The 27,987-nt window shown below is 31.4% G+C and overlaps 2 protein-coding genes across 4 annotated transcripts in view; one reads left to right on the top strand and one right to left on the bottom strand.

Annotated features, from left to right (window-relative positions):
• Positions 1 to 187: 187 nt before the first annotated feature.
• On the top strand, positions 188 to 11,932 carry LOC127700374 (ubiquitin-conjugating enzyme E2 C-like). The gene is made up of 5 exons (XM_052203823.1): positions 188 to 370; positions 2,921 to 2,948; positions 3,543 to 3,629; positions 4,071 to 4,275; positions 10,563 to 11,932. The coding sequence occupies exons 1-5, from the start codon at positions 264 to 266 to the stop codon at positions 10,679 to 10,681; spliced, it is 546 nt and encodes a 181-aa protein (XP_052059783.1). The 5' UTR covers positions 188 to 263; the 3' UTR covers positions 10,682 to 11,932.
• Positions 11,933 to 15,371: 3,439 nt separating this feature from the next.
• LOC127700356 (calponin homology domain-containing protein DDB_G0272472-like) overlaps positions 15,372 to 27,987 on the bottom strand; it is a 33,203-nt gene continuing 20,587 nt past the window's right edge. For 2 of the 3 annotated variants that reach the window (XM_052203788.1, XM_052203789.1), the window contains 2 exons: positions 27,200 to 27,318; positions 24,904 to 26,253 (listed from right to left, as the gene is read on the bottom strand). In XM_052203788.1, the coding sequence (XP_052059748.1) occupies positions 25,146 to 26,253; positions 27,200 to 27,318 (1,227 nt within the window). In that variant the 3' untranslated portion in view covers positions 24,904 to 25,145. Of the gene's footprint in view, positions 19,210 to 20,536; positions 20,566 to 21,290; positions 21,331 to 22,483; positions 22,533 to 24,903; positions 26,254 to 27,199; positions 27,319 to 27,987 lie in introns of those variants that run through there. The other variant, XM_052203790.1, reaches the window with a different exon arrangement.

Genomic DNA, 27,987 nt, shown 5'->3' with positions numbered 1-27,987 from the left:
TTTTCAAATTTCACAATATGAAGTACAATTTAAAATTTTCAAGTTGTAATTACTATGTTGCAGCAATGTTTTAATGGTAAAATGCAGTAAAATATCATTCCGGATATCTTATCACCGTGTTTGTGCAAAGCTTTATTATTTTTCTTTGAGGCGCTTAATGTCAACAAGAAAGCGCTTAAATGACATGATTGTAAAAAAGCTTTATTCCCATTGGTCAATTTGAAGCAAGTCGCACAATATTCAAAACCCAAGAAACAACAACGATGGCATCTCATTCTCAAAACACAAACCCGGTCAGTGCGTCCCCTAGGAGTAAAGATGTTAAGGGACACGGGTCATCTTCAAAAGATAACCATTCAGTCAGCAAAAGGTACTTATGATGAAAAGTGTGTCCTCCGATATGTCGAGGAGTCTTCCATCCTCGGTTTCCTTATCATCCATCAACAAATAATTTATAACAGGCAGGTGTTACCTGTGTCAGAGGACTTAATCTTTATTAAATCCTCGCAAACTTCGTTTGCCCAAAAAGGGGGAGGGATAATACAGGTAATTAGGGATCAGCCTATCTGTCTATCCGCGCCAACTTCTTTTTCCTTTTGTTAACTTCAACCAAGGATTTGTATACTATACAAATCCTTGCTTCAACAGGTTTGGAAATTGGAACTAGCTGCGGAACGAAATCTAAAATAAGGGATAACCCCTCAAGGTAAATAAATTTATGACTATCCCTTTTATGAGAGGTAAATTTCAAGTGATAAATTTAAACTTTTTTGTATTTTGAAAAAAAATTATTGAAAATATGAGGACCAACCTTTTATAAAAGTTATTCCAAATAAAATGAATTTTCCCCCTTTTTAGTTTTAACCCTCTTGCTGCTTGAGGGACACATGTGTCCTCACTGGATGTGCCGGAGGGACTCATATGTCCATATATATAATTTATGCAAGCATCTGTCATTACGGTTTCTCTTTCAAACAAAACATCGAAGATTATGGTACATGTATACAGTGAAATAATTTCTCTTCAATGGGTCTCCAGTGTAACATTACGATTGGGCATGCAGCTGCCTTATTTTGTGGTTCACAGAATGTAACAATATTCAATTAGCGGTAGCAAGAGGGTTTAGTTAAAAAGGCTCTTTTTTTTTCTTTTTCTTTTCTACAACAGCAAAATAACCCCTTGTCTTAGGGACAGCCCCTTATTTAAGGAATATCCCTCATTTTGTTGTTCTTAACCTGTTCAAACTTTGTTGAATAAAAGATCATGATATGCAAAAATCACCATTTGAAGGAAATTTTATTCAGTTTTAGTTTAATTTATCAAGGAATTTGCTCCTTTCACCATAGAAATTTCGACTCTCTTCAGGACCAATCTCAGTCTTCACAATAAACTTTTAAATCTACAGGCACTGAGCTCAATTTTTGGAAAATTTTAGTCAGTTGGCCCTAAAGCAATTTTACAAGCCTTGGCTGCTGGGCCTGTGGTTAAGCGTGAAGACTGCAACCTTGCCATTGCAACTCCTCCTACATGGTTTATTCCATCTACATGAAACTTTGTACGTTTTGTCCTAATATGTAGATAGTAGATGTGCATTTGGGTAGGACTTTCTGGTCCATTGAGTTTTTGTTACTTGTCCAAGAGTTTTGGAAAAAACTTTTGAACTGTCAGTCCTGCAAGCCAAATTTCATCAGGTCCACCACTTTAATGTGTTGTGCCCATTTTATTGTCTGATTGTTTTTTACTGACATAAATGGTCTTTCGGATACATGATTTATTGCAACATTGGGTATTGGCCAAAACAAGATAAACTGGTTGACAGTTCCACCTTTATTATTGTCATCAGAATTGTAATTTTCATAACTAACTAATTAATTGACCAAAATGAAGCAGAAAAAGGCAAATCAAGTTATAAATAAAATAAAAAAACAGAAAGAGCAAACCTTTCAATATAAAGTAAATTTTTGACCAAAAAAATGAAAAATAATGAACTGTGTTATTCGCTCTCAACTTAGTAATTTTGAAAGAACCAATCTTGTCATCTCAACACTTTCTTGGTTTATCATGTCAACATGAAGCTTACTACATTATTAGATTCATGTACATGTATGCAGATGTACATGTTGGTATTTTCATCCGTCAAGTAAGTCTGTCCATTTCATTTACTTAACGTTTAATGAATGGAATACTTTATAGGAGGGACGAAATTACCAACCAGCACCATATTATTTGATTCAATTTGCAATGATTTAGGCATGGAAGTGGCCAATCGTTATACATCTAATTGCTATTAGTCTACAGATCAGAAGTGATTGTTGACACATCTTCATAGTAAAAACCAGGTGCTGATTTGCCTTGGTCCTAAAAAGTCCAAAATGTGCAAAATTTTTATTTGAAGTTTGAACAGTGTGCCGGAATGTTTTGGTGCCTTATAAGTGTCTTGCTACCTTCTGGATGTAATTGTTCAATATAGGATCCATCAGACAAGAATTCAATTTCAGAAAAACATGTGGTAAATTATAGTCCCAGCTTTAAAATGCATGCATTGTGAGAAAATAATTTTGTGATGAGTAAGAACTGCAATCCTTGAACATGGTGAAAAATACTTTAATCATGTTAGTATTCATGGTATTCATTTAACTTAATGACTTACACTTACTGAAAGAGGATCATTTATTATTTATTATGACACAGGCCACAATGAAGAAATTTATTAATTGCTCTTATTAACATGATTAATAAATCATGGTGAAATAAGAAAGTTAATATGTGATTAAACAAGTCGGTAATTTTTTTAAGTATGATGAGAGCAGCCAAAATAAAATTAATTTTCTTCTGGTTGTACAAAAAATGTAATCCAATCATATTAAGGTAGATATATATATGTAGTCTAAGTAATCCAATATTTTATTTTATTTTTTAGGTTACAGCAAGAATTGATGACTTTACTTGTAAGTAGCTTTACTACGTGTATGTCAACATTTTCTGTTTGTCAGTAAAAGTTCAAAGATTGCAACTTGTCTGCAAAATGTTTCTGTATTTATCATGTTTATATGTTTATAATTTTTTTCACAAGTTTAAATCATAAATGAATAAGATTTGTGAATCCTTTTCCGAATGAACTGAATATAGGTAACAATATAGGTAACAAGCAGACTTCAAAATTATGGTCAGTTTCAGTTCACCTCTCAGGCCTTTTGAATACATGTATAAGTTAAGTTCTCAACACAATTTTTTTTTTCAAAAATAAGCTTTTAAAAAGTAACGAATACAAAAGTGTTCTGGTACAAAAATGTAAATAATTTTTCACTATATTGATTTTCTGTGTATTTTAGGTTCATTATCAGAGATATTGATAATTTGTTCTGTAGCTGGTTTCACATATGGTAACCTCTCATAATAGTTATACTGAATGTTATGACTAATGAGTGAATTTTATCATAATTTTTTTGTGAAATGTCTACTGTATTTTAGACATCTGGTGTATCCAGTTATATGAGCTTTTCCAGTTCAACAGTTGTTGATAATTTGTTCTATAATTTTAGACATCTGGTGATCCGGGTATCTCAGCTTTCCCAGATAATGATAATTTGTTTAAATGGATAGCGACAGTAAATGGTGCCAAAGGAACAGTAAGTCTATATATTATATAATTGAAGTAATATGATATTATGAAACAAGCTTTCATTTTACAGCAATCATGATCAGTAATTTTGGTACTTTTGATTTAATTTTCATGTTTTACAAAAAATTTGCAACTGTTTTGGTACTGAAGCCTTCATTTGGAAATTGCATTGCATTTGCTCTGAAGCCTTCATTTCTCGTAAGATACTTATAAAAATTTTATAGAACAAAAATTTTTTTTTTAAGTTATTGCCTTGGACAAATAAAATATGTGCAGACAAACGCAGGAGACATAGGATCTATGTTCGATTATTATTTTTGGAAAAGCATGTTTTATCCTCTTAATTTGTCTTTAGAATAGAATTGAAAAATGCAAAAATTACTTAAATATGTAATGAAATGCACAAGTAACACATCTGCCTAATCATGAAGTTGTTTTGTACTTTCAGGTATATGATGGACTGCGATACAAGTTGACCTTAGACTTCCCAAGTGGATATCCTTACCAAGCTCCTACAGTCAGATTTGAGTCACCATGCTACCATCCTAATGTAGACAAACATGGAAATATTTGTCTGGACATCCTAAAGGAGAAATGGTCAGCGCTGTATGATGTCAGGACAATATTGTTGTCATTACAGAGTTTACTGGGAGGTAATAATATATATACTAAAGGTATCTTGGTGTCCTAGAGATCTAGGTGGATGGTCACTATTGGTCAGCAGGGCTCACGCTAGCAGGCAACAGGGGCGACAAAGTCTGGCCGTCAAAAGCGAAATCTAGTCACCCTGTTGTTCACGATACTCGCTTTCAGTCACTTTCGTCATCAGCAATATTCAATATTTACCAAGTCGATGAAATAGCAATTTTTCATTTAAAAGTAAAGAAATTCAAAGACATAAACGATTTATTTTCGTTAGAAAACAGGTTAAAGCATTGATTTTAAAGTTGGTTGCATGTTATTTTCATAAAGACAATTTTTTATCACTTCCGGTACTTGTTACTCGAGAGCGTATATCAAATCATTCTAACTTTTGGCAAAATAACTTTGTTACATCATTAGAACATGATGAAATTTGCCTGAAGTAAAATTGTTATCCATATATTGCATTAAAAACGTCATATTCCTTTCCAAAAAGCTTGTCAAACATCGTTTAGTAAATTTTCTTCATCCGCCATTGAAATGATTGGACAAATTATTGTACAACTACGGATCGGAGTCGGGATTCATCGGAAATGGACCAGCTATGACCGAAATCCAGATTCTTACGATAATGACTACAGACGCATGAATTGCAAAGCTGACAGAAGAAAATTGATCCCAAAAGGAAAAATTACGCATTCCACACGCATTAACATACGTTTGGTTAGATCTACTTGATTAATGTATATGCATTGTTTCAATTTATAAATTAAAGTTGCTCAACTCTGGGACTATAACCGTGTTACAGTTATAGGACAAACGCCAAATTTCATCCTAAAATTTAGGAGATATCAAATTGCACAATTCATTGATGTTAATTAATCCATTCAACATATTACAACCTCTTATCAGACTCCCTGCTGGTAGAGATTAGAAAGTCAGATGAATGGGTGTGAAACTTTTATCTGTGACCATGGTAATCAGATCACTGACCATAGAGACAAATAGATTAAATCAGAAACAATATATTAGTGTATAATTCAGAATTTGTAGACAAACACTATTTTATAGGACCTTATAGAGTGAAATCTGGTCCAGGAATACAACATATGTGTATAATATATAAATATATATATATATATTTAAAACAGTTCTTTGTATATATATTTGAAATAATTAGTTACAGAAATGAATTACTAAATTAATAGTGACACAAGCATATCAATTGCGATTCAAGGATTTTGAAAAGGGGAGGCACCAAGGCACTGTTAGGTGTATCTACATCTGAATATGACCCTGTTTAAGTTTTGAGTTAAAATTATTGGAAAACATTTTTTATTAATATCTTTATTTAAAAAATAATTCAAAATTATCAAAAAAGCTCAGGGTTTAATCTCTTCATTATGTAGAAGCTTCTATCAAAGTTTTGTAAAATTCCATGAAGGTTTGGCAAAGTTATTCAAAATCTATTCACAAGAGACTATACCTAAAAAGTTGATTGCCAAAAAACAATTTATTTGTTAATGACGAAAGAATGGGTGGCAAATTCAAAATTTTACTCTACATGTCACATGTGTCAGGTATTTGTTGAGTATGAAGAATCTGCTTTAAAACTTTCCTGAAAATGAAGGTCTGAGAAAGGTTATCGATATTTGTTAACTTAAACCCTAGACTGTATCTAAATATTTATTAAACAAAAATAGTTCTAATCATCAGCAAAATACAGAAAAGTTAAAAATAAAAAGTAGACAAAGTGATGCCCCCGCACTCCACTCTGAAGTAACTGTATTATAACAAAGTCAATGTATGACTTAAGAGATATGATTGTGTCTGGGAGACACAAATGATGCCCCCGCAGGTGCAAAGTGTTATTTTAAAATACAAAAAAGTTGAGCATGGGAGCACATAGGTTTACTTAGGAGGAGTTATCCGGAAACGGTATGCACTATATACTCCAAAAATGACAAAGTTCAACTATCCACCAAAAGAGCAAATTTTGATAAAAATCAAAACCCTGACCACATGCACACCTCCAATATATGTACAAACAGCCAGCAAAGTGAAAACTGCCTAGCATTCAAACTGTATGAGGAGTTATCCAGAATGCTATGCACCTCTTATCCAAGTAAATACTCCAAAAAATGACAAAGTTAATCTATCTCCGAAAAGTGGGAATATTAATAAAAATCAAAACCCTGACCATATGCACACCTTCAATATAACAGCCAGCAAAGTGAAAACTTCCTAGCATTCAAACTGTAGGAAAAGTTATCTGGAATATCTGTATACCAATAATGGCATTGACAGACGGATGGAAGGACATATGGACGGACAGGGGTAAAACAATATGCCCCCAACTTCAGTTGCGGGGGCATAAAAACAAAAACTTTTTTCTTAAGTTGCCATTTTTTGGTCATAATGAAAATTCTGTCCCTGATCATAAAATTCCATAAAGTTATTGATATTTGGAAACCTTAACCCCAGACTAAATCTAAATACTAATTTCAAAAAAGCCTTTTATCAGTAAAGTAAGGAAAATTGATACAAATATTTCAAGTACGAAGTTGAAGAGTATTGGGGACCCAAAATTCCGAAAGGTTTTCCAAAATACAGCTAAGGTAATGTTTTCACGAAATTAAAAATCCTTAGTATTTAGATTGTAAACAGTTAATTTATGATAACATTAGTGCAAAAAAAAGCTTATAACAGTCAAATATTGAAAAAAGAAAAACAAGAATTATCTGGATGCTGTCATTGTATAGAAGATACTTCTGTCAGTTAAATAAATTCTGTGAAGATTTAATAACAATAATGTTGACGTTTTAAAAAAGAATATAACCAAAGGATGAATCTAAATGTTGATGACACGACTAGAGAAGGATTAGTTTAGTTTCAAATCAATATTTTATTTTCAAAAGTGCACAAATTACAATTATACAATAGAAATACAGGGATTTGGAAACAAGAAGAACTTATATAAATATGTTCCCCATTGGGAATTGGTATGTCTAGATTTGGCGATTTTAATTGCAGGCTAGACAAATAGCAAATTGTAAAATTGGAAATATTAAAAATGTCAAGATTTTTTTTGGTGAAAGACATATTTGTAATGAATTTTGAACTACTTTCTTAAATCTTTAAAACTTGTGTTGGATTTTTGACACCATTATTCAGAGAAACTATTTTCAAAGTGTGCCTTTGGTACGAGAACATTAAATTCGATAATTTCTCCAGTTTCATTCCAGTATACAAAAATTCTTTTACAAAATCAGTCATTTCTTATTCATATTTATATTGTAGATTTAGTTATACGCCTAAATATAAAAATAAAATACAAAACACAAATACTCTGTTTTCAAATGTTTGCATTGCCAAAACTTTTTTTTCAAAAAAAAAGGGGGGAAGGGTCTTGTGTATATAAAATTCAAAAGTCAGAAGATTTTGCAACTAGCTGATTCTGATAACAATCTATTTATGTGGAACAGCACTTTTACAATACATTGTACACATGTGGTCATTTCTGGTCAGTCATCTAAAATATTGTGGTAATTAGAAGATTTCCTGCTGTGAAGACAAATAAACAAGTGTTTGAATAAATGATTTATCAATATGCTGTTAATTGGTTAATGTTCTGGCTATTTTGCTGAAGAAACTCAAAATCAGGCGTTTGTCCTATAACTGGTTAAATAAAACTGTTAAATTTATATTTCTTTTTAATGAGAAATACTTAATTTCATAAACATGATAACAGAGTAGTAATAATTGAATTTTAATTGATATAACAACTTTCTTTTCCTTTTTGATATAAAAAAAAAATCTTTTAATTGTTTTTTTCTGACAAGAGGACTAATATGAATGTGCAACTAGATATGATAATATTAAACAACTTTGAATTTGAACTGTTACTTTAATTGTATACCCAGGTACATATTGAACAATATAAAAAAAATAAGATACATACATGACATATGGCCTTTTGTATTATAGTAAAAACCAAACATTGTAGCGCCGCGAGCGAACGAGCACTTCTCCCTCTCAGTTTCAAAAAGAGAAGTCACTTCTCCCTATGATTCTGAAGTAGTGTGAGCCCTGTTGGTCAGGGATTTTTCAGATATTTGCAATCCATCAGCCTTCATATGTGCACTTATGACTAACTATACAAAATTACATTGTCTCTGCTCATCTGTTAAGAATCATAAAAGCTTAGAAACAGGTAGAAATTTAAGGCTTACCCATATGGTGTGCTATGCACTTTGTATTCAGCCATTTACCAGTATCTTTGTCAACCTTTGAGATTGCAGACATCATTGGTTATCATCTTTTGGCATGGACCTTTAAGCAACTTGTGCTCACCTGTCCATTTTATAATTAGGATCCAAGTTTTTCTTATATGCCAGTGTGCTTCAGAGGCTAATTATTAGTGGTGCAAGTCACCTATCAAATTAATACATGTTCATTCTATAAAAATTGTTTAATGAGAAACAGCCCCCGCCCCCAACTCCCCCTGCGAACCAACCAACCATAAAAAAATCTTTTCCATCCTACTGGCAGGAGATATGGTCTTCTTTCAAAATTATGTTATATGGTTCATGAACCCAACATTCAATACAGAAGTTAACAAAATGTGAAGGACAAGTTTCTACCAAACTTAAAGTGTAACAGTTATATTATTTGCCAATTGTTTGGTGACATTTATTGATCCTTAAAAGATATAGTAAATGAACTTAACTCAATGTTTTCTGCCATAAATGGCTGACATCATACTAAAAATGCAAAATTTGAGAAGGAAAGAAATGAACAAATCTTCCAAAGAATAAATTGCTATTTAAACTTGTAAATAAATTACTAGCCCTCAGCACTTTTGGAATCAGGTTTGATAACACCAGATTCAATCAAATATTGCCTCTACTATTACTGAAAATGGGAAGAGGTCAATCACATACAGGGGGCGTTTTAATTTACCAATATCTAGTGCAATATGTTGTTGAATTGTTTCCTCTATTCCCTTAAAGAATTTCGGTACTGCATGATTATTTTTGTGAAACATTTTCCCTTTTTGAGCCTGGGTTTAGCATACAACCCAGGTCAATATGATGGATAATCATATTATGGTTCATAGTGCATGTTTATGGGGTTCAAAGTAGGTGCATAACTCATTTTTGTCGAGCCTTCGACTTTTGTCGAAAAAGCGAGACATAGCGATCCTACATTCCGTCGGCGTCGTCGTCGTCGGCGGCGTCCACAAATATTCACTCTGTGGTTAAAGTTTTTGAAATTTTAATAACTTTCTTAAACTATCCTGGATTTCTACCAAACTTGGACAGAAGCTTGTTTATGATCATAAGATTATATTCAAAAGTAAATTTTGTAAAAAAAAATTCCATTTTTTCCGTATTTTACTTATAAGTGGACTTAGTTTTTCTGCCAGTTAACATTACATTCACTCTGTGGTTAAAGTTTTTAAAATTTTAATAACTTTCTTCAACTATCCTGGATTTCTACCAAACTTGGAAAGAAGCTTGTTTATGATCGTAAGATAGTATCCAGATGTAAATTTTGTAAAAAAAAAATTCATTTTTCCGTATTTTACTTATAAATGGACTTAGTTTTTCTGCCAGGAAAAATTACATTCACTCTGTGGTTAAAGTTTTTGAAATTTTAATAACTTTCTTAAACTATCCTGGATTTATACCAAACTTGGAAAGAAGCTTGTTTATGATCATAAGATAGTATCCAGAAGTAAATTTTGTTAAAAAAAAATTCCATTTTTCCGTACTTTACTTATAAATGGACTTAGTTTTTCTGCCAGGAAACATTACATTCACTCTGTGGTTAAAGTTTTTAAAATTTTAATAACTTCTTAAACTATCCTGGATTTCTACCACACTTGGACAGAAGCTTGTTTATGATCAAAAGCTAGTATCTAGAAGGAAATTTTGATAAAATTTTGTTCCATTTTTTCCGTATTTTACTTATAAATGGACTTAGTTTTTCTTCCAGTCAACATTACATACATTCTGCAGTTTAAGTTTTTAAAACATTTATTAGATTCATAAATTATCCTGGATTTTTACCAAACTTGGACAGAAGCTACTTACAATCAAAACATAGTATAGAGGGGAATATTTTTATTAATTTTTTTCCTCATTTTTGTTGAGCCTGCGATTAACACCAAAAGTAGGCGAGACACTGGGTTCCGTGGAACCCTTACGAATTTTTGAGATAACCAAAAGATTATTTATGATAAAAGAGAGTAATTTTTTACCCACTAAAACAGTTATATGGTTTATATTTTCAGAACCAAATATAGACAGTCCATTGAATGTACAAGCAGCAGACCTATGGAAGAACCAGGAAGGTTACAAGAAAGTGTTACTGGAAAAATACGACCAGGAAGTGACGAAAAAACAGTCCTAGACATGTTGATCTATTATGTCTTAATGTGCAATATGTTTGTGAATTACTAATCATAGATAATGTGTACACTGTATACTAAGGTGAACTAATGAACTAGCTACATGTTTCTTATGGATATTTTCATAAGGGTCAGTGTAAACTGTAAAGAGGTTTATTTTCACTGAGTTTAAATTCATAATTTCCTGTTCTCTTAGGTTTATCTTCTTATTTTTCTTTTTCCTGATTCAGGTTTCACTATAGATTAAATTTTTGCAATCTTTATCTGTTTACTAGAACCACCTCTGCACTTTTATGCAACAACACTACTCAACTTTAAAATCTTTAATTTATAATTTTTGATTGTTTTGACCGGTGAAATATATTGTTACCATTGAAAACTTGCAAATGGGCATGGTCAGATATTTTTTTTTATATATAAACCAAACTATTTTATAAGAATTTATTAGAAAATAATGACAATCATTGACAATTTAAGATATTGGTTTGTAATTTGTATTTTCAAATGTATTTCTGTTGTTGACTATATTGGTAACTTTATTGGATTCTGTAAATCAAGTACAATACACAGTTTAAGGCTGAACACAATAATAAGTTCTCAAAATCAGAATTGTTAATTAACAGTGTTATCTGCTTGTAAATTTAAAAAACTTTTTAAAAAATTTGGGGCAATAAAATTTTTTGTTTATTATTTAATGTTTTAACTTTATTAATGTTTTTATTTCTAATACTGTAAACAGAAACTACAACAATTTTTTATGAGTTTTAAATATAAAAAAATGTATATTTATATGAAATAGGAGATTAAGAGCATTCTTGTCCATTGGAAAGTAGAAAGGAGAGATAAAGTCAGTTTAATGGACTGTGAAAACTTGTCCAATTTCAAACAAATCACATTGCATAAATTTTATATCATTTTAAAGATATTTTACAAAGTAAGTACCTGTTATTGAAACAATTGGCTTAAAAACTTAAAAAACAATTTATATAATGGAGAAAATTGTTTCCTTAGATGTTTTAGACAAAGGATCCGATAGAATGCTATTTCAGGCAAACAAGAGAATATTTGGCCTCCAAAGAATTTATTATCTTGGAAAGTTTATTTCATAACATTTAAAATTCCTATTGAATGGTAATGTAATTGTCAGAGTTGTTCATTTTTCTTTGTGTGTGTGTGTGTCTTGTCTGTCTGTACTGTATAATATTTGTATCTCTTTTGTATATAAATAAATTATTTCTGTGTTTTTGTTAAAAGTTTTATCTGTATTTTATGATAACTTTGATTGAAATGCTTATCACAGTTTTTGTTGATTTTTCAACCATTCACATTGAACATAAATATGTGATGACCAACTGCTTACATGGTTTCTGGTTTGTCTTCTTGGTCAAGTAGAGGCCTTGGTGGCAAGTGGTCTAAGTAGTCCAACGACAGTATCTTTAGCCTGTCAACATTGAGGCTGTGATTTCAAATCCTGCACGTAGTAGGTGCACTCGGCTCTAATCTGAATTGACTAGGATTGTCAGCTTTCCTGCAGAAGGTTGGTGGTTCTCTCTTGGCATGCTATTTTCTCCACCAATATAAACTGCCTTCCACAAAATAGATATGATGCTGAAAGTAGCATTGAGCACCAATCAATCAATCTTGGTAAAGTACAGTACAGAAAGCATGATGATCTTACAAGAAAAATATTGTACATTACCCATACATAAAAACTGGGTGTAAATTTGATCATTTACCACCAAGTGGTATTCACAATACCAGAATGTTTAGTATTGTAAAGACTGATAAGAGAAAAGATTTTGAAGACGAGGGTGTTGCTTTATTATATGAAAACCATACAAGAGATATTTCAAACTTGTGTGAGAGCAATGTGGTTCAATTGACCGTTTCAGAATCTAAAGGACTATGGGTAATTTCATTGTTTGTTTTTGACCAATCGATGTGTTAATGTACACTTTTGAAATATTACCCAGAATGCATTAGATTTTGTAACAACTTATTGATAAATCATGTGCTTGTGCTAGTCCATCTGTTTGTATTTTATAAAATTAAGATCATATGATGTCAAATCTTCCTACCAATTATCCTTTGGGGGTGAAAAAGGATAACATTCTTAAATGATGGAACTGCCTCCAACTTAACCCATACCTTGCAACCTCTACATAGTCACAATAAATAAATGTTTAAACAGTTGAAGAGAACTGATGAATGGTCAAAGTAAACAAGTTCATTTAAAACAAACACAAAACATCAATGAAAACTCCTAGCTGTGGACAAGGACATAAAGAAAATACTATCATCGGATATCATTTACCTCTTTCTTGATAGCTGCTCAGTGTCCAGTGACAAATAGATTACTTATAAATGTAATGTGAAAAAACTTTGTTTTGTAGTAGACAAACACTGATTTCGATTTTAATGGCTAGATAACAAGGTTACATAGAAAGACATTACCCTACCTGGACACATATTCTGACTTGGAGCTTTCAAGTTTTTGCTCCTAATAAATGTCGGGTGCTTGGTGGAGAAGCAGCAAAGACCCATTTAAAAGTCTGACTTGACAAGGTCTGGGATCGAAGCAGGTATACTACCACAAGTTCACTGATGCAGTTCTTCTTGTTGATAATTTCTGTCTCGCTTGCGACGAGTCTAAAGTTGCCAAACATAAGGATTACATCCAGCTGCAGCGGCATAAACCATTTCTATAAAGCTTTATATTTCAGAAGGTTGAAGACCTGGATGCAGATACCTTTGACCTCATTTTCATGGTTTAGTGATGACTGCTGGAAATTTGTTTATTTTTATTGTCATGTGAAATACTAAATTATCATGAGTAATAGGGTAACTATATTTGGTATACAGGATCCTTGCAAGGTATACATGTTCGTCACCTGACCTCAACCTCATTTCAATGTTAAGTTTTCTTGGTCAATTCAGTATCTTAGATACTATAAGCAATAGGTCGTCTATATTTGGTGTAAGGAATGATAGTAAGGCATACATGTCTGACTGGCAGGTTTCATCTTACCTTGACCTCATTTTCATTGTTCATTGGACAATGTTTAGTTTTAGTGGTTTGGTCTTATTTCTCAGATTCTATAAGCAATATGGCCACTATATTTGGTGTATGGAATGACTGTAATGTGTAAATACGTGTCTGGCGGTTACACATAACCTTGACCTCAATTTCATTGTTCATTGGTCTTCATTGTTCATTGGTCAATGTTAACTTTTCATGGTTTTGTCAGTTTATCAGATACTATAAGCAATAGGTCAACTATATTTGGTGTATGGAATGATTGTAATATGTACATGTTGCACTGGCAGGGTTCATATGACGGACTTTTTTCATGGTTCATTGCAATTGGTCAATGTTAAGTTTTGTGGTTTGGTCTGATTTCCAGGTACCATAAGCAATGCAGCCACTATATTTGGTGTAAGGAATAATTGTACGTTGTACCTGTTTGTCTGGTAGGTTTCATTTGACCTTAACCTTTTTTTCATGGTTCACTGGACAATGTTAAGTTCTCCGGTTTGGTCTATTTTTTAGAAGCAAATATAACACACCAGCAGGTCCTTGACAATTAAAGTATCTAGGCCTTATTTTCAGCCTGGATTTTTCGTATTCGTATTGTCATTTGATAAAGTCATGCTGATAATAAGGTGCACAGTTTTCGACTCTGCTTGCAAAATTTTTCTGTTTGAATCCGTCCTGGTTTTCTTACTACAATTAAAACCAGAAACTACTTTTAGATATATTTTTTTGGTCAATGATTGAATTTAGTAGTATCAATCCCTGTATAATGATGAAGTTCAGGCATAATTATGACCTGTGTATATAGCAAATCCAAAAAACACCGTTTGGTGGTGCGCAGGACACGGAATGTACAGATTAGGTAACTGGTACTATTGGTATCGGTATCAGATTCGACCCGGAACTTGCTAATTTTTGGTAATAATAATTATTTGGAAAACAAAAGGGCCTGGAATTGTGCAAATTTAAATCAACACCATTGTCCTATATTAGTTACATATAAAGTTGAATTCTTTGATTCACCGTTTTTACTTCATGCTGGCTAACAAATTGGACCTCGTTATTTTAGTAGTATAGATAGGGCCACTATATTTGGTCTATGGAATGATTGTAAGGTGTACATGTTTTTCTGGCAAGTTTCATCTGACCTTAACCCCCCTGACGTGCCCCCCCCCCCCCCCCCCCCCCCCCCCCAAATTTCAATTTTAAGTTTGCGCCCCCCCTCTAAATCTAAATCCTTGACTGATTATACTCCCATTTTATCTTAAGGTGGTACTATACACCTTGCCTAAAATTAATTTGGCTCGTTTAATTTTCATAAAATTTTGACAAAATATTTACTTTGACCCTTTGACAAAAATATAAAAATTTCAAAAAACTTGAACCACACACTTTATCGGAAAAATTTCATTGGAAATATAGCAGTTTGACAAACACTAATTTTGATCATTAAGAAGCTTAATATTGCCTTAACAATAGAACGTGATTAAAACGTTCAGCTGATTTTTACAGAGTTACCTCCCTGTAGTGTTATGTACCACCTTAAGGTGATTAATGGGGGTATACTATCAAAAATATATATGGATCTGTTTGATAAAATGTTTAATCCACTTTGAAGTGAACAGAACAACTCTTATATGAAAATTCTAATGAAAACATTGTTAAATTATAATGATTTAATTCACATTAAAATGAATAACATGATAATATAATAAATAAATGGAATGTATATCTACTATCAAAACTATCTCTCTAATGTGCTACATATCCATCAAAACTCATGTGCTAGGAAATATGAAAACTGAATGATGAACACGTCACTTGTGTGCAAAAAATATTTTTCGATAAAAAAATTGCAGTACGTTGCATTGGCTTTTTTAACATTTATTATATATATGAAAATTATAAAAAAATTGATTCTGATTGTTGATCATGACATATATTATGTGTTGTCTTTTTGATGCTACACATTATTGATATGAAAGGTGTAAAGATATTTATCTTTCTTTCCATGTGTCTATCTTTGTTTGGTTTTTTTTAAATTTGTCAGACTTTTCCAAAGTGTAAGATTAAAGTTCTGTCTATTGAATGGGAGAAAAAAAATGTCCGAATTTATTTTGTATGTTCAAGTCCATTCTGGTGAAAAACTTCACACTAACAGGACAATTTCCAAGGTTGACACAACAAAAGCCAGGACTTTCTTCAAAACAACTTGTCTCTTGTCAATTGTTTTAGACACAATGAATATTGAAATAAATAAATAAATAGCCATCCATACAAAAAAAAAGTTTGAAGAAAAAAATTTCTTCCATCATTAAATTTCTTTTAGGTTTTCACAGTATTCATGTATTATTCCTTTAAAACATCTATCACATGGGACTGCTGGGTTACGTCTCAATATGTTCAAAGACTATGCCTCACATGAGACTGCTGGGTTACGTCTCAATATGTTCAAAGACTATGCCTCACATTTGTATTTCAATGCAGTTCACAGACTTGTAAGGCTCTCAAACTTACAAAATTTAATTGTAACCTATAATTTCTTGGAATTGCACAAGTATAAGGAACTATTTGTATCCTTTCCATTAGACTAAGGATTGTATAAAGAGACTTCAGTAAAAGATATAACTTCTAAAATGCCAATATAAGCAGACATGCCCATTATCCATACCAAAAACACAAAGATCTGATGATTTTTACAGTTATCACTGTGTGAACATTTAACTACCATATCATACAGACAATAACAATATTTGTATACTGTGGATTCATTTTTATTCGTGGTATACCAATTTTCGTGGGTTTCGTGGGTCACAGTGAACCACGAATTTAAGAATTCAACAAAGAATAATCTCGAGAAATGTGTATGGAGTCGGATGTTTATTTCCATTTATGTTATGCAGTTCTAGTATAGTGTTGACTAGCGATAAACATTGTAACATAACACATGTTTTTTTATTGAAAGAAGATACAAGAATTTTGATTAATTCAATAATAAATATATCGAATATCAGTGATAATTTACTTTTTAAAATTTAATAAAACTGTTCATGGAAAATAACTGCAAGTTGTTAATTACCGTGTCATAGTGTGGTTTACTGGTGATTAAAAATCAATTGGATTAAGTACGTGGATATTGCCTGTAGGTAATATTGTTTATGACAGGAACATTTATTTTCACACCTTTTACTTATATGACTGTTTATTATATCGTGATTAGGGAAATGAGCTTTCAATCAAAGAGTTTTGAATGCCTTATAAAATTCCGACAAGAATATATAAATTGTAAAACAAACAAGTAATTAGTTGTCTCTGTCCATTATTGTAATAGAAGTTTTCAATGAACACTTTAACTTAGAATAACCAAGCGAGGATTTTGACAATTCAAAACTTTTTCAATGAATTCCTTCTTTTTAGTTTGTTTTATTATTGATCAAACCAAGGAGGTTATATGATCTCCTAAATTAAAAAGAAATCCACAAATTACGTATCTGAATTTTTTTTTTCTTTTTGTAATCAGCGATCCACGAATTTACTTATACCACGAAACGTCTTTTTTTCTCTATTCGAAAATTGATACCCTTGAAAATAAATGAATCCACAGTACATGTATTACAAAATCACAAAATGATGTTATACAACATGAAACTACAAAACTTGTGCATTTTCCATACTTGATATAGAAAAAATCGTGGGTTACAATCTAATTTAAAAAAAAAAAAGAACCCAATTTAGTACTGTATTTAAAATTTCACTAATTGGTGCCCTTATCGAGACACTTCAATAAGAACAGGGAAGTGGCTTTTCAATAATCATTTTTTGTCTATACTCCCATCATAAAAGGGGGGAGTAATGTATTCTAAAAAAATCTGTAATGGATTATATCATGAAATTTTGGAATTCTAGCAAAAACAAAAATTACCAAAATAAAGACGAATAAATCCTCTTAACAAATGTTCTGTATGTCATGGATCATTGCAGTAATGAGGTAAAAAAAGTATTCTTATGTAGTCTTTTACATAAAAATAATATTCCAAACATTGTATGAAGACATGCACTTTTTTATCACTGGTATCTGTTGGAATCACATGATTCAATGCATATAATTACAATCTTTTCTTTTTAAAAGCGTACAAAAGGTTGTCAACAAATTTTCAGTTCATCTTATGGAGATAGATTTGAAGTTTAACCTGAATATATTGTAAATTCATAAATATATAACATATTCATTCTTCAAATTCTATTTCTCTTGTTGTGACCAATAACAAATTTAAAATTTTCAGATCTTCTTGAAATATTGAACTTTATGCTTCTAAGAAACTGAAAAAAATAATTATGCTTTGTACATTGAATTAAATGCTTACGAATCAACATTCTATCCTTGTTATGTCTGAATTACTTTTAATGATATCTGAAAAGGCTATGTCATGGATGATTTATTTTTGGCAAACCATATATGGATATAATATTCCTTTTCAATGCGAAACATAAAAAAATTTAATAGTTTCCTGTCTACTTTTTCACAGTACAAATGCACATGATTTTGGTAAAATATTCTTTCAACTCATCGTCAAATAAAATTTAAGGCAATTGAAGAAAATATACGATGAAAAAATATGCAATAAGTGCAAATGTTTAAAGAAGAATTAATTTGCATCCAAGAAATATCAAGACAAAACCATTTTTTGCAATATTATCTAAAAGGAATATAGGACAATCATAGAAAGCATAAACTTTAAGGTGTTAAGGATAATTCTAAACTAATGACAGATACTGCCATAAATTAGCATATGTTATAATATACTTTAGGGATTATCACTATTGACTAACATACAAAACAGCTAAACCATCATCGTAGATAGACTTCATAAAACTAGAGTGCCCATAAACAGATTCATTGTCTATTAAAGTGCTGATCAAAATGTTAAATGAGGATTCATAACCCAGTTGTGTTTCTTAATGAAAAATCTTCTATAAATATTAAAATTTTTAAATTGATTCATTTTATCACAGTTCATAAGGAATTGATCACAGATTCTATGGCAACATATATATCACAGATAGGTAATTATGATAATAGATCTATCACAGGGTTCTAAATATTACATAAAATTCAATTCATTATGTGTTTTCTTGAGCAACATTTTCATCATTTGTCTCCCCCTGCTGTTCATCAGCCTCTTGAGTTGTCTCCTCTTTGCCATTAACAGGCACATCATTTTCCTTTAATTCCTCACCATTTTCAGTATCATTATTTAAGGCACTACTGTCAATTCTTCCATCAGGTCTCATTCCTTGCAACCCATCACTTTCCTCTTCTTTGTTTTCAGATGTATCACCATTTTCTACTGTTTTTTCTACATCATTGCACTCTGCATGCAATGATTTTTGTCGTATTAAGTCACTTTCTTCTTCTACAACTTTTTCCTTGCCTTCCCATCCATTTATTGGACTTAATCTTCCATTTGGTTTCTTTAAATTTATTTCACTACTTGTCTGCAAAAGAATGCCATAGAAAATATCATGGATTTAGTCTTGATATTACCTTAAGCAAGTGCCCAAGTTCCTCTGAAAGGCTCTTATCATTATACTTGTGAAGTTGTTTGATTACAGTTTAGAAAGAAATGCTGTCTTTAGGAGGATGTAAGATTGCTTCAGGAATAAACATTTATTGATGATCTGATTTAATTTTTGTTAACAATTTGGTTCTCCCATACAAATAGGAAGTTATATATTTTGTATGATTCAAAGTAAACTTTGAGTAGGTTTAGTGTGTTTTTTTTTGTTGTGTTAATTAGATTTTTATCTACCTAAATCAATGTGGTTCATTGTTGTGATTTTATGCATGGCTGCAGTTTTCTTTAGTTTTAGGCTTAGTTATATTGATTATCACTCATTGCTGAAGACCTGATATGTAGCATTGTATTACTTTTGCTTACACCATACAGCTAGCTATGTCAGTCATTTCACAAATATCTTACAAGAAAAACATCTAGTAAGTCTACAAGAAAAAATTCTAGTAAGTCTACAAGAAAAAATTCTAGTAAGTCATGAACATTTAAGTATAAATTATGATTATTTTTTTTGTAAAAAGAGCCCCTGATTCATATCTTTGTTGCCCAGGATTATTGATGCAAGACATTTATTCTTGGATTCAACATTCTCGATGACATTACTGATAATTTGATGTCTCTTTTTTGACAGATTATTTTACTAAACTAAATTACATTTATACTACATTGTATTAACAAACTGCATAGCTAAACAAAGAAATGCCACAATTTGATTCTTAGAAGCATTAAAGATTATATCATAAATAATGTAAAATATCAGCTTCTCCATCCATAATGAACCTTTTGAGTTGTAATAAACAAAAATATATAATGTTTTGACTAACAGCTAATACAAATATACAATACTGTAAATTCAGAAATTATTGCGTGCATTTGTCATTGCGATTTTGAAGAATGAACTAAAATGCAAGATTAATTATTGCAATTTTAGGAAAATATGCATACAGATTTATGTATCAGATATCAGAATGTGAATAGTGAGTTCTTATTATTGCTAGACTCATCCAGTCGCATTATTCGCAATAATAAAAATCTAATTTACAGTATACATTTACAGAAGACTTATTTACATACAATCGTGTGACGCTCCATTTTCTCTATAATTATACCTTGTGATTCTTATATTTCATGTCGCACAAGTGTCAATCACTTATACTTTCTATTTGTTTTTTAAGAAAACATGTTTTTTTTCAATTATCATGTTTTGTTATACATGTAATAGAATACAAAATTAAAATAAATAAACTTACGGTCACATCCCCAGTTCCTCCTTCTGATTCTGAAAACATTTGAAGATGAGATTTACTGAAAGACTGGACTGTCCAATCGACAAATATTTTCAGGAAGATTTATTGTACAACCATGTTTTTAACATTCAAATGATTTTTTTATTCAAACAAATGTATATAAGCCAAACAAGATAGCATTATCCTGATTTATTCAAAACCCCAAAATGATAACTTGTGAAATAAAATTATTTGGCAGACACAAAAAATTAATGCTTGATTATTTTGTTTGGATAGCCGATATTATTCACAAAATTTCAGGACTTTCGAGCTTGACATATTCATGTATAACAAACAACTGTGTACTGTTGTAGACTGCATGTGGAATTCTAGATGTCTTCTGTTTTTTTGCATCATTTGGTTGTTATTTCTTCGTTTATACCCCACAATTAATGTATTTCATACAACACATGAGCCAAAAATGTATTGAGTGATTGATTGGTGTTAAACGTCACTTTCAGCACTATTGTGCTTTTTGGTAGCAGTCAGTTTTTATTGGTGGAGGAAGCCACAGTGCCTGGAGAAAACAACCGACCTTCGTTAGGAAAACTGACAATCCTAGTCAATTTTAAAGATTGGAGTCAAGTGCAGCTGCCCCATGCAGGATTCAAATTAACAACCTCAGTGTTGATAGGCTAGTGATACAGTAGTTCCACTACTTAAACCACTCAGCCAATGAGGCCCCCAACAGAAAATGTAATATTTTACATAAACTTACCAGCATTTCCAATGGTCTTTTTCAAATCTATTGGGTCTTTCTGAAAATTACAATTAATTCTTCTCTTTCAAATAAAGTGCATTACAAAATTATTCAATAATACTGAATATAAATCTTACATATCAAAAGGGAAAATAATGTAAACTTCAATTGATCTTAAAACCGAGAAAATAAAATTATAACAATGAGTTCTGAACTGCAAATTTCACAAAAAAATATATCCTTTACATCAATTTTTATTTTAAACACTACAAAAATCCCTATATACGAGGTTCGTAATGGGAATACCTTCATGACGAATAACAGTAAAAAATCTTGCCAAATGAGGTTAACTATAATTTTTGGTGCATGACGATAAAATGTACACATTCTTTAAGACGATAAAAAAGTCAACTGATTTTGACGAATCACGTTAAATTTTTTCTAAAAATAACAGTAACGATAATAATTTGAGACCTCTGACAAATCACGATAAGGATATTTTGACGAATCATGGTAAAATTTTAACCAATTTGACGATAACGGTGGCCAAAAATTACCGTTTGACGCCTGACGGTAAAGGGCATTCCTACCCTCATGTACAAACAAGGAATTATTTGAATCTGGAATAATTTTGAATTCTGGAAAATTGATGAGAAATATATGATGAAAACTAACCCAACTAAATAGGGTGAGCCATGCGTGCATGGCTAAGGTGGGTTAGTTAGTTCATACTGAAATGATAGTGAAAGTAAAATTAACCTTAGCCATGCACGCATGGCTAACCCTATTTAGTTGGGTTAGTTTTCATCATACATTTCTAATCAATTTTCCAGAATTCAAAATTATTCCAGATTCAAATAATTCCTTGTTTACATATGGGTTACCAATAAAATATGGGTTATGGTACAATGTACATTGAACAAAACAAATAAAGGTATGTTAAAAGCCTGACTCCCTGTCCATTGGGATCACATACAACATCATCATTGTGATCATTATTGTCTAGTTAAGGTACTCAGGTTACCGTTCCATATTGAAATCATTGTAATATTAGGTTATTTCTTGAATCTTTGACATTACCATGCAAACCAAAAACATAAAAATAGAGTTTTTAAAGAAACCAACTCTAACCAAAGTTGAATTTTACATTTTGTTCTTTGCTAACGATTGTACAGATTCCTTTAAAAATCATTTATAAATGTATTACTTACTTTTTTGGGTCCAGATTTCATTGAATTTCTACTGGAAGTCCTGCTGCCCCTGTATACAGTTTAGAGTGGCAGAAGAGAAGGAAAGATAATAGGGAAACAGTTTCCATTTTATATTTCAATATATCATAGCAATATAAAATAAATTTAAGACATGAAGAATGGAGAGGAGGCAAATAAAAAAGAAAAATATAAATTCAATTAGTGTCTGAATAAAAACTTCATAAAATTATTAACATGATTAATGCATTAATTATGAATAAATTGCACCTATTACAAATATCTTGTATGATTCTGTTTTAATGTTGAAATACATTAATCAAATTCTAATATAAGTAGATAAACTTTTAATGTCAATGTATAATTCTGATATCTAACAAATAACATTTAATTATCAATGTAAGAGCAATAACTCCTAAAAAAGAATACAATGACCATTTCAGTCATGCTTACTTATTAGTAGACCTTATTATGCTCAATCTAATACAGATCCTGTGTCCATGCTTGGCTTACAAGGATCCCACAGCACTCTGTTCTACTTTTTGTTTTAAAGACCTTTCAGGACCCCCTGGTTTTATTGTAATGATACACACCTTAGAAAAATTGAAGGCTGAATTTGATAGGCTGCTGTAATAATTAACAGAACAGAAAGTAGAATGGAGTGGTGTCAGATCCATGTTAGTAGAACTTGAACACATGATCGGTATTTCAATCAGATTTTAAATTGCTGTTTACAGGTTTTCTTAATCTACAGTATTTTTCAAGATTATTACCAAAAACAAAAAAATATGTATATAAAAATGTCATTTTTGGGCAATAACTTGTATTAGAAGTCATCTGAACATTTTGGTAGACATGGAAAGTGACTAGATGTTGACTTTTTGAGCTTTTCTGCCCTGTCAGATTTTGGCTATCTAACCAGTTTCAAGATAATAGACAATTAATTACCCATTGGAGCACCTGAGATCAACCATAGTTTTTGGTGGGGTTCGTTTTGCTCAGTCTATAGTTTTCTATGTTGTGTTTTGTTTGCAATTGTTTGTCTTTTGGTCGTTTTATCGTTTTTTGTCATGGCATTGTCAGTTTGTGTTTGGACTTCAGAGTTTAAATGTCTCTTTGGTATATTTCGCTTCCCTTTTACTTGCATTATCCTTATGTTCTTTTTTTAGCCCTGGTCACCATTTTGGTTGGGTTCGTGGAGACAAAAAAGACAAAATAGTTTATGTTGGTTGACACCGAGTGATGGTAATAGCTCACATGGCCATTTGGGCCAGGTTATTTAAAAGCAATAATTCTTTTTCTCATTGTTTTGTTTGTTCAATGGTGAGTAGTTAGTAAGACCAATATTGCAATATAGTAGTCAATAAATTTAATGGGTATTCCCAAACTAATTTTTATTCTTTTCTGTTTTTTCTCCTTTTTTTTGTTGGCTGATAATAAACAATGATGATCCCCACTATGCAGGTAATTTTTTTATTCACAAATTATCTCCCTTTGAAGATAGTAATGCAAACAGAAAGCAGCATGAGGTTTGACAGAAACGAGATTTACATGTTTAAAAATGCTATGGAATCTATCATAGCCAGTACGTCATAAGAATTGTACTGGGAATCATGCTGCATCAGCATAAAATATTCATGGTGAAGCACTCAGTAAGATAAAGAAATCCTTCAAACATATAGAAATCTCCATTTTTTTTTTTTTTGCTTGGGAAAGTCAAACTATGTAATAATACAAGAAAGAATATAAACTATTGGTATTCTAAAAATCTGGGTTGCTATCTCATTGGCATATTCCCAATAACCCTTGTCATTCATAGAATTAAATATAATGAACCACAAATAGGGAATACTCAGAACTGATCTCTAATTTCAACTACAGTACACATATATGTATATTTCAATGTCAACTTAATACTTTGGTGACCACCAAGGCATCATGCATGCTGGATTACATGACTGTTAAACCAGAAATTCAAGTACTATAAATTCAGAAATTTTGCATGCTTTTATTCAGGAATTGTTGCTTAATGCTATCAAAATTTATAATGCAAGTAATTGTATTTGCTACACTTATTATCCCTTTGAAATTTTAAATAATAAAACATTGCAAAAAGTTTCTTATTTATTTACAGAATTAAAAATGATAAAAACCATAAAATTAGATATCCTCAAATGTCAGAAAATGATAGCAAGCAAAGAAATGAAATCTTGATTATCTTATTCAATATAGCAATCCGAAGAATACTTAATAATAAGAATGACAAACTGCAGACTTTACTAAAATGTTTGGTGCTACAGAATAAAGTATGAATTTTGAAAAGGTCTGTAGCATAGTTAAACAAAGGAAAAGCAACTTTAAATGGATTAATTGTCAGAGCTGTTTGTTATGTTGTTCTGTCTTTAAAGCAAAGAAAAAGACACTTTAAATGGATTAACAGTCAGAGCTGCTTGTTATGTTGTTCCCTCTTTAATTTCTACAAAGTTTCTGCAAAACATTGGTATGGAGAAAAATTTCATCTCATGAGCAGGAGAGATAAATTAAAGCAGTTTGGAAGTTTTATCAATGGTGCCTTGTTCCTTTTCTTTATTCCAACTTCATCTTGTAGTTGTTATATGCAGAGTTACCTCCCTGGACTTCAAACGATATGTACTGTTAAGTTTTGTTATCCATCTTCAGCAACAGACGCCTCTCTCATCCACACGCTATAATAATAAGCAGGAGGCTGTTGTCCAGTAATGGTTAAGCAAGGAGATGCAGGTTCCCAAAATTGTCTACATTGACAGTCAACTGGTTTTTGCATTAGCTTTGTTTTTGCTTGTTTCAACTGTGGAAAACTGTTCACATTAGGATATTTGGCATAAAATGCATCATAATTTAACTGACGCTTTTGTGCAGACTTCTTTGGTCGTTTTCTGCTTTTCTTTAGACCAGAAGACATAAATTTAGGTTTCTTTTTCTGAAATTTAGTTTCCTGTTTCTCATTTGAATAATTTGTCATTAACTCAATCATGCATTTCCCAAAAGCATGTTGGTCTTCATGTGAAAGTATATCTACAAAGTTAAGTGGACCATCAACAAAATTAACACAATGGTCATGATCAATTTCAATGTCATCAAAGTAATAATTCAGTTCCTCATTTATAAAATCTCTGTCGGGGATCCCTGTCTCTATACTGACAGTATGACGGACATCTACCATATGGTCACATATTATGCACTGAGATTTGGGTCTTTCCTCTTCATGTTCATCTATTCTGCACTGAGATTTGGGTCTTTCCTCTTCATGTTCATCTATTCTGCACTGAGATTTGGGTCTTTCCTCTTCATGTTCATCTATTCTGCACTGAGATTTGGGTCTTTCTTCTTCATGTTCATCTATTCTGCACTGAGATTTGGGTCTTTCCTCTTCATGTTCATCCATTCTGCACTTAGATTGGGTTCTTTCCTTTTCATGTTCATCCATTCTGCACTGAGATTTGGGTCTTTCCTCTTCATGTTCATCTATTCTGCATTGAGATTGGGTTCTTTCCTTTTCATGTTCATCCATTCTGCACTGAGAATTGGGTCTTTCCTCTTCATGTTCATCATCTATACAATTTTCATCATCTTCTGTCATATGATAAAAATTTACCTTTATCTCATGACTTATTTTACAAATATCCTCTATCTCATGACTGTCAGTCTCCTCAATCATACAATTAGAATCTGGATTATCTCCCTTTGGCTGCATGGTTATGTGACTTTTGAAGGTGCCTTCTTCGATGTGAATACTTAATGAACAAGATAGAAATAGAAAATAGAAGGAAAGAAGTAAGAAATGAAGATAGGGCAGATATCTAAATGAAAGGTAAATAGAAATTAAAAAAAAATAAATACGAAAACATAAAAGTATATCTAGAGTAATAAACAGAATAAAGACTTGGAACTCACAAATTCATACCACTGCTGTTTTCTAACTAATAGCAATAAGTTTCTGTGTAGGACATTAAGCACCCTTTCGAGCTAGCTGCCCCATTTGTATAGATATGGCTAAGTTTTGCTATATATTACGCTTTAGATTATTCTGATAGAAAATAGAATAGATGCACAATGGTATTTGGTAAGAAAGATTCTAATAAAGTTTCAATGAAAGAAGGTCATTGGTTAAAGATAAGTGATGGGATATAGGATGTATACCTCTTTTGTAGATATGGCGAAGTTCATGTTTTGACATGGCATGGAAAACCCCCAAAATTAATTGGATAAAAAATAAAATGTCTCTTGTTTAGGAGAGTTGCAGATATAGAGTAAGTTGATGATTTGAACAACTGACAGATGAATAAACACAGTGGTCACAATGAACAACCACTTCAGTAACCTGGGTATAATATATATTTAGGAAAAAATGGTTCCTTTATTTAAATGAAATCATATCATCAATGTGCAAAGACCTATGCAAGAGTTAAATTTATTTCTCTGTAGATTGATTTAATCCCTACTTTGGTATGAAAGTCAGAATAAAACTTTGTGTAACACAATAAATGTGTTGCTTTATTCATTTTCATTCAATAATTTGACTTAAAGGAAGAGGTCTGTCAGACTTCAGTTGAAAAAAGATAAAATAATCTGTTACTGTATTGAAGATAGTAGAGATATAGAACTATGATTATTATTAACGATTGTGACTAGAATATGTGTACATTATTTATCTAGTTTTATGTGAAAATAAAATCGTACCTTTTGTGTGCCTCTTCTTTCAATTTACTTAATTCTTCCTCATCAACATCATACTTTGGTTTTAGCTTTATGGAATTACCATTCATAAAATACATTCTGTCCACTCTGTGGTTCACGATCTGCAAAGTAAAACAGCTCAAAAGAATGTTTGTAGTGTAAAGGGAGACAACTCATCAAAGTTACTACTTGTGCATTTTTTTGTAAAGGGAAATAACTCACATTGATAATTAGTGCAGTGAATTATTGAAAGGGAATCAATTAATAAGTTAATCATTCATTCTCACAGAAAGGTCACTATCTCTACTTGTCCCAATTAACATAATCTTACACTTAGGTATCAACTCTAAATGGTAAGAGGTTCTTTATATTTTTTTGAAAATTTCTAAAAAAAAAAAAAAAAGATGCGCACTGCACAAATCATTTTCTGGCTATTATGATACCCTCACCTATGCATTATCAATCTCATTCCACAGATTTTTTTTCAGAAAGTATGCCTAAAATATTTATATATATAGTCCCTTTAGGATACTAGAACTGCGTATTTCAATGGTAGAGATGGATCTGTTATGATTTTTTCAACTGGCAAATCTTATTACATAAAGAAATCTTTGTGCAAAACACCATCTCAATTAACTCTACCTTGTACTCAAGATATAGAGATCTACATATGGACCAAGGGTGAACAACTTTCAATTAAGTTTATTACCTTGAACTTTAAATCCTTTTCATGACATGCCTTCTTGTAGAGGTGAACACTCATGCTTAGTATCATCAATTACTTGCTAGGG

This window comes from Mytilus californianus, unplaced genomic scaffold (assembly GCF_021869535.1).
Source record: "Mytilus californianus isolate M0D057914Y unplaced genomic scaffold, xbMytCali1.0.p SCAF_5, whole genome shotgun sequence".
Lineage (NCBI taxonomy): Eukaryota > Metazoa > Mollusca > Bivalvia > Mytilida > Mytilidae > Mytilus > Mytilus californianus.
The sequence above is the reverse complement of the archived record's forward strand: the minus strand, read 5'-3'. Positions and strand labels throughout refer to the sequence as shown.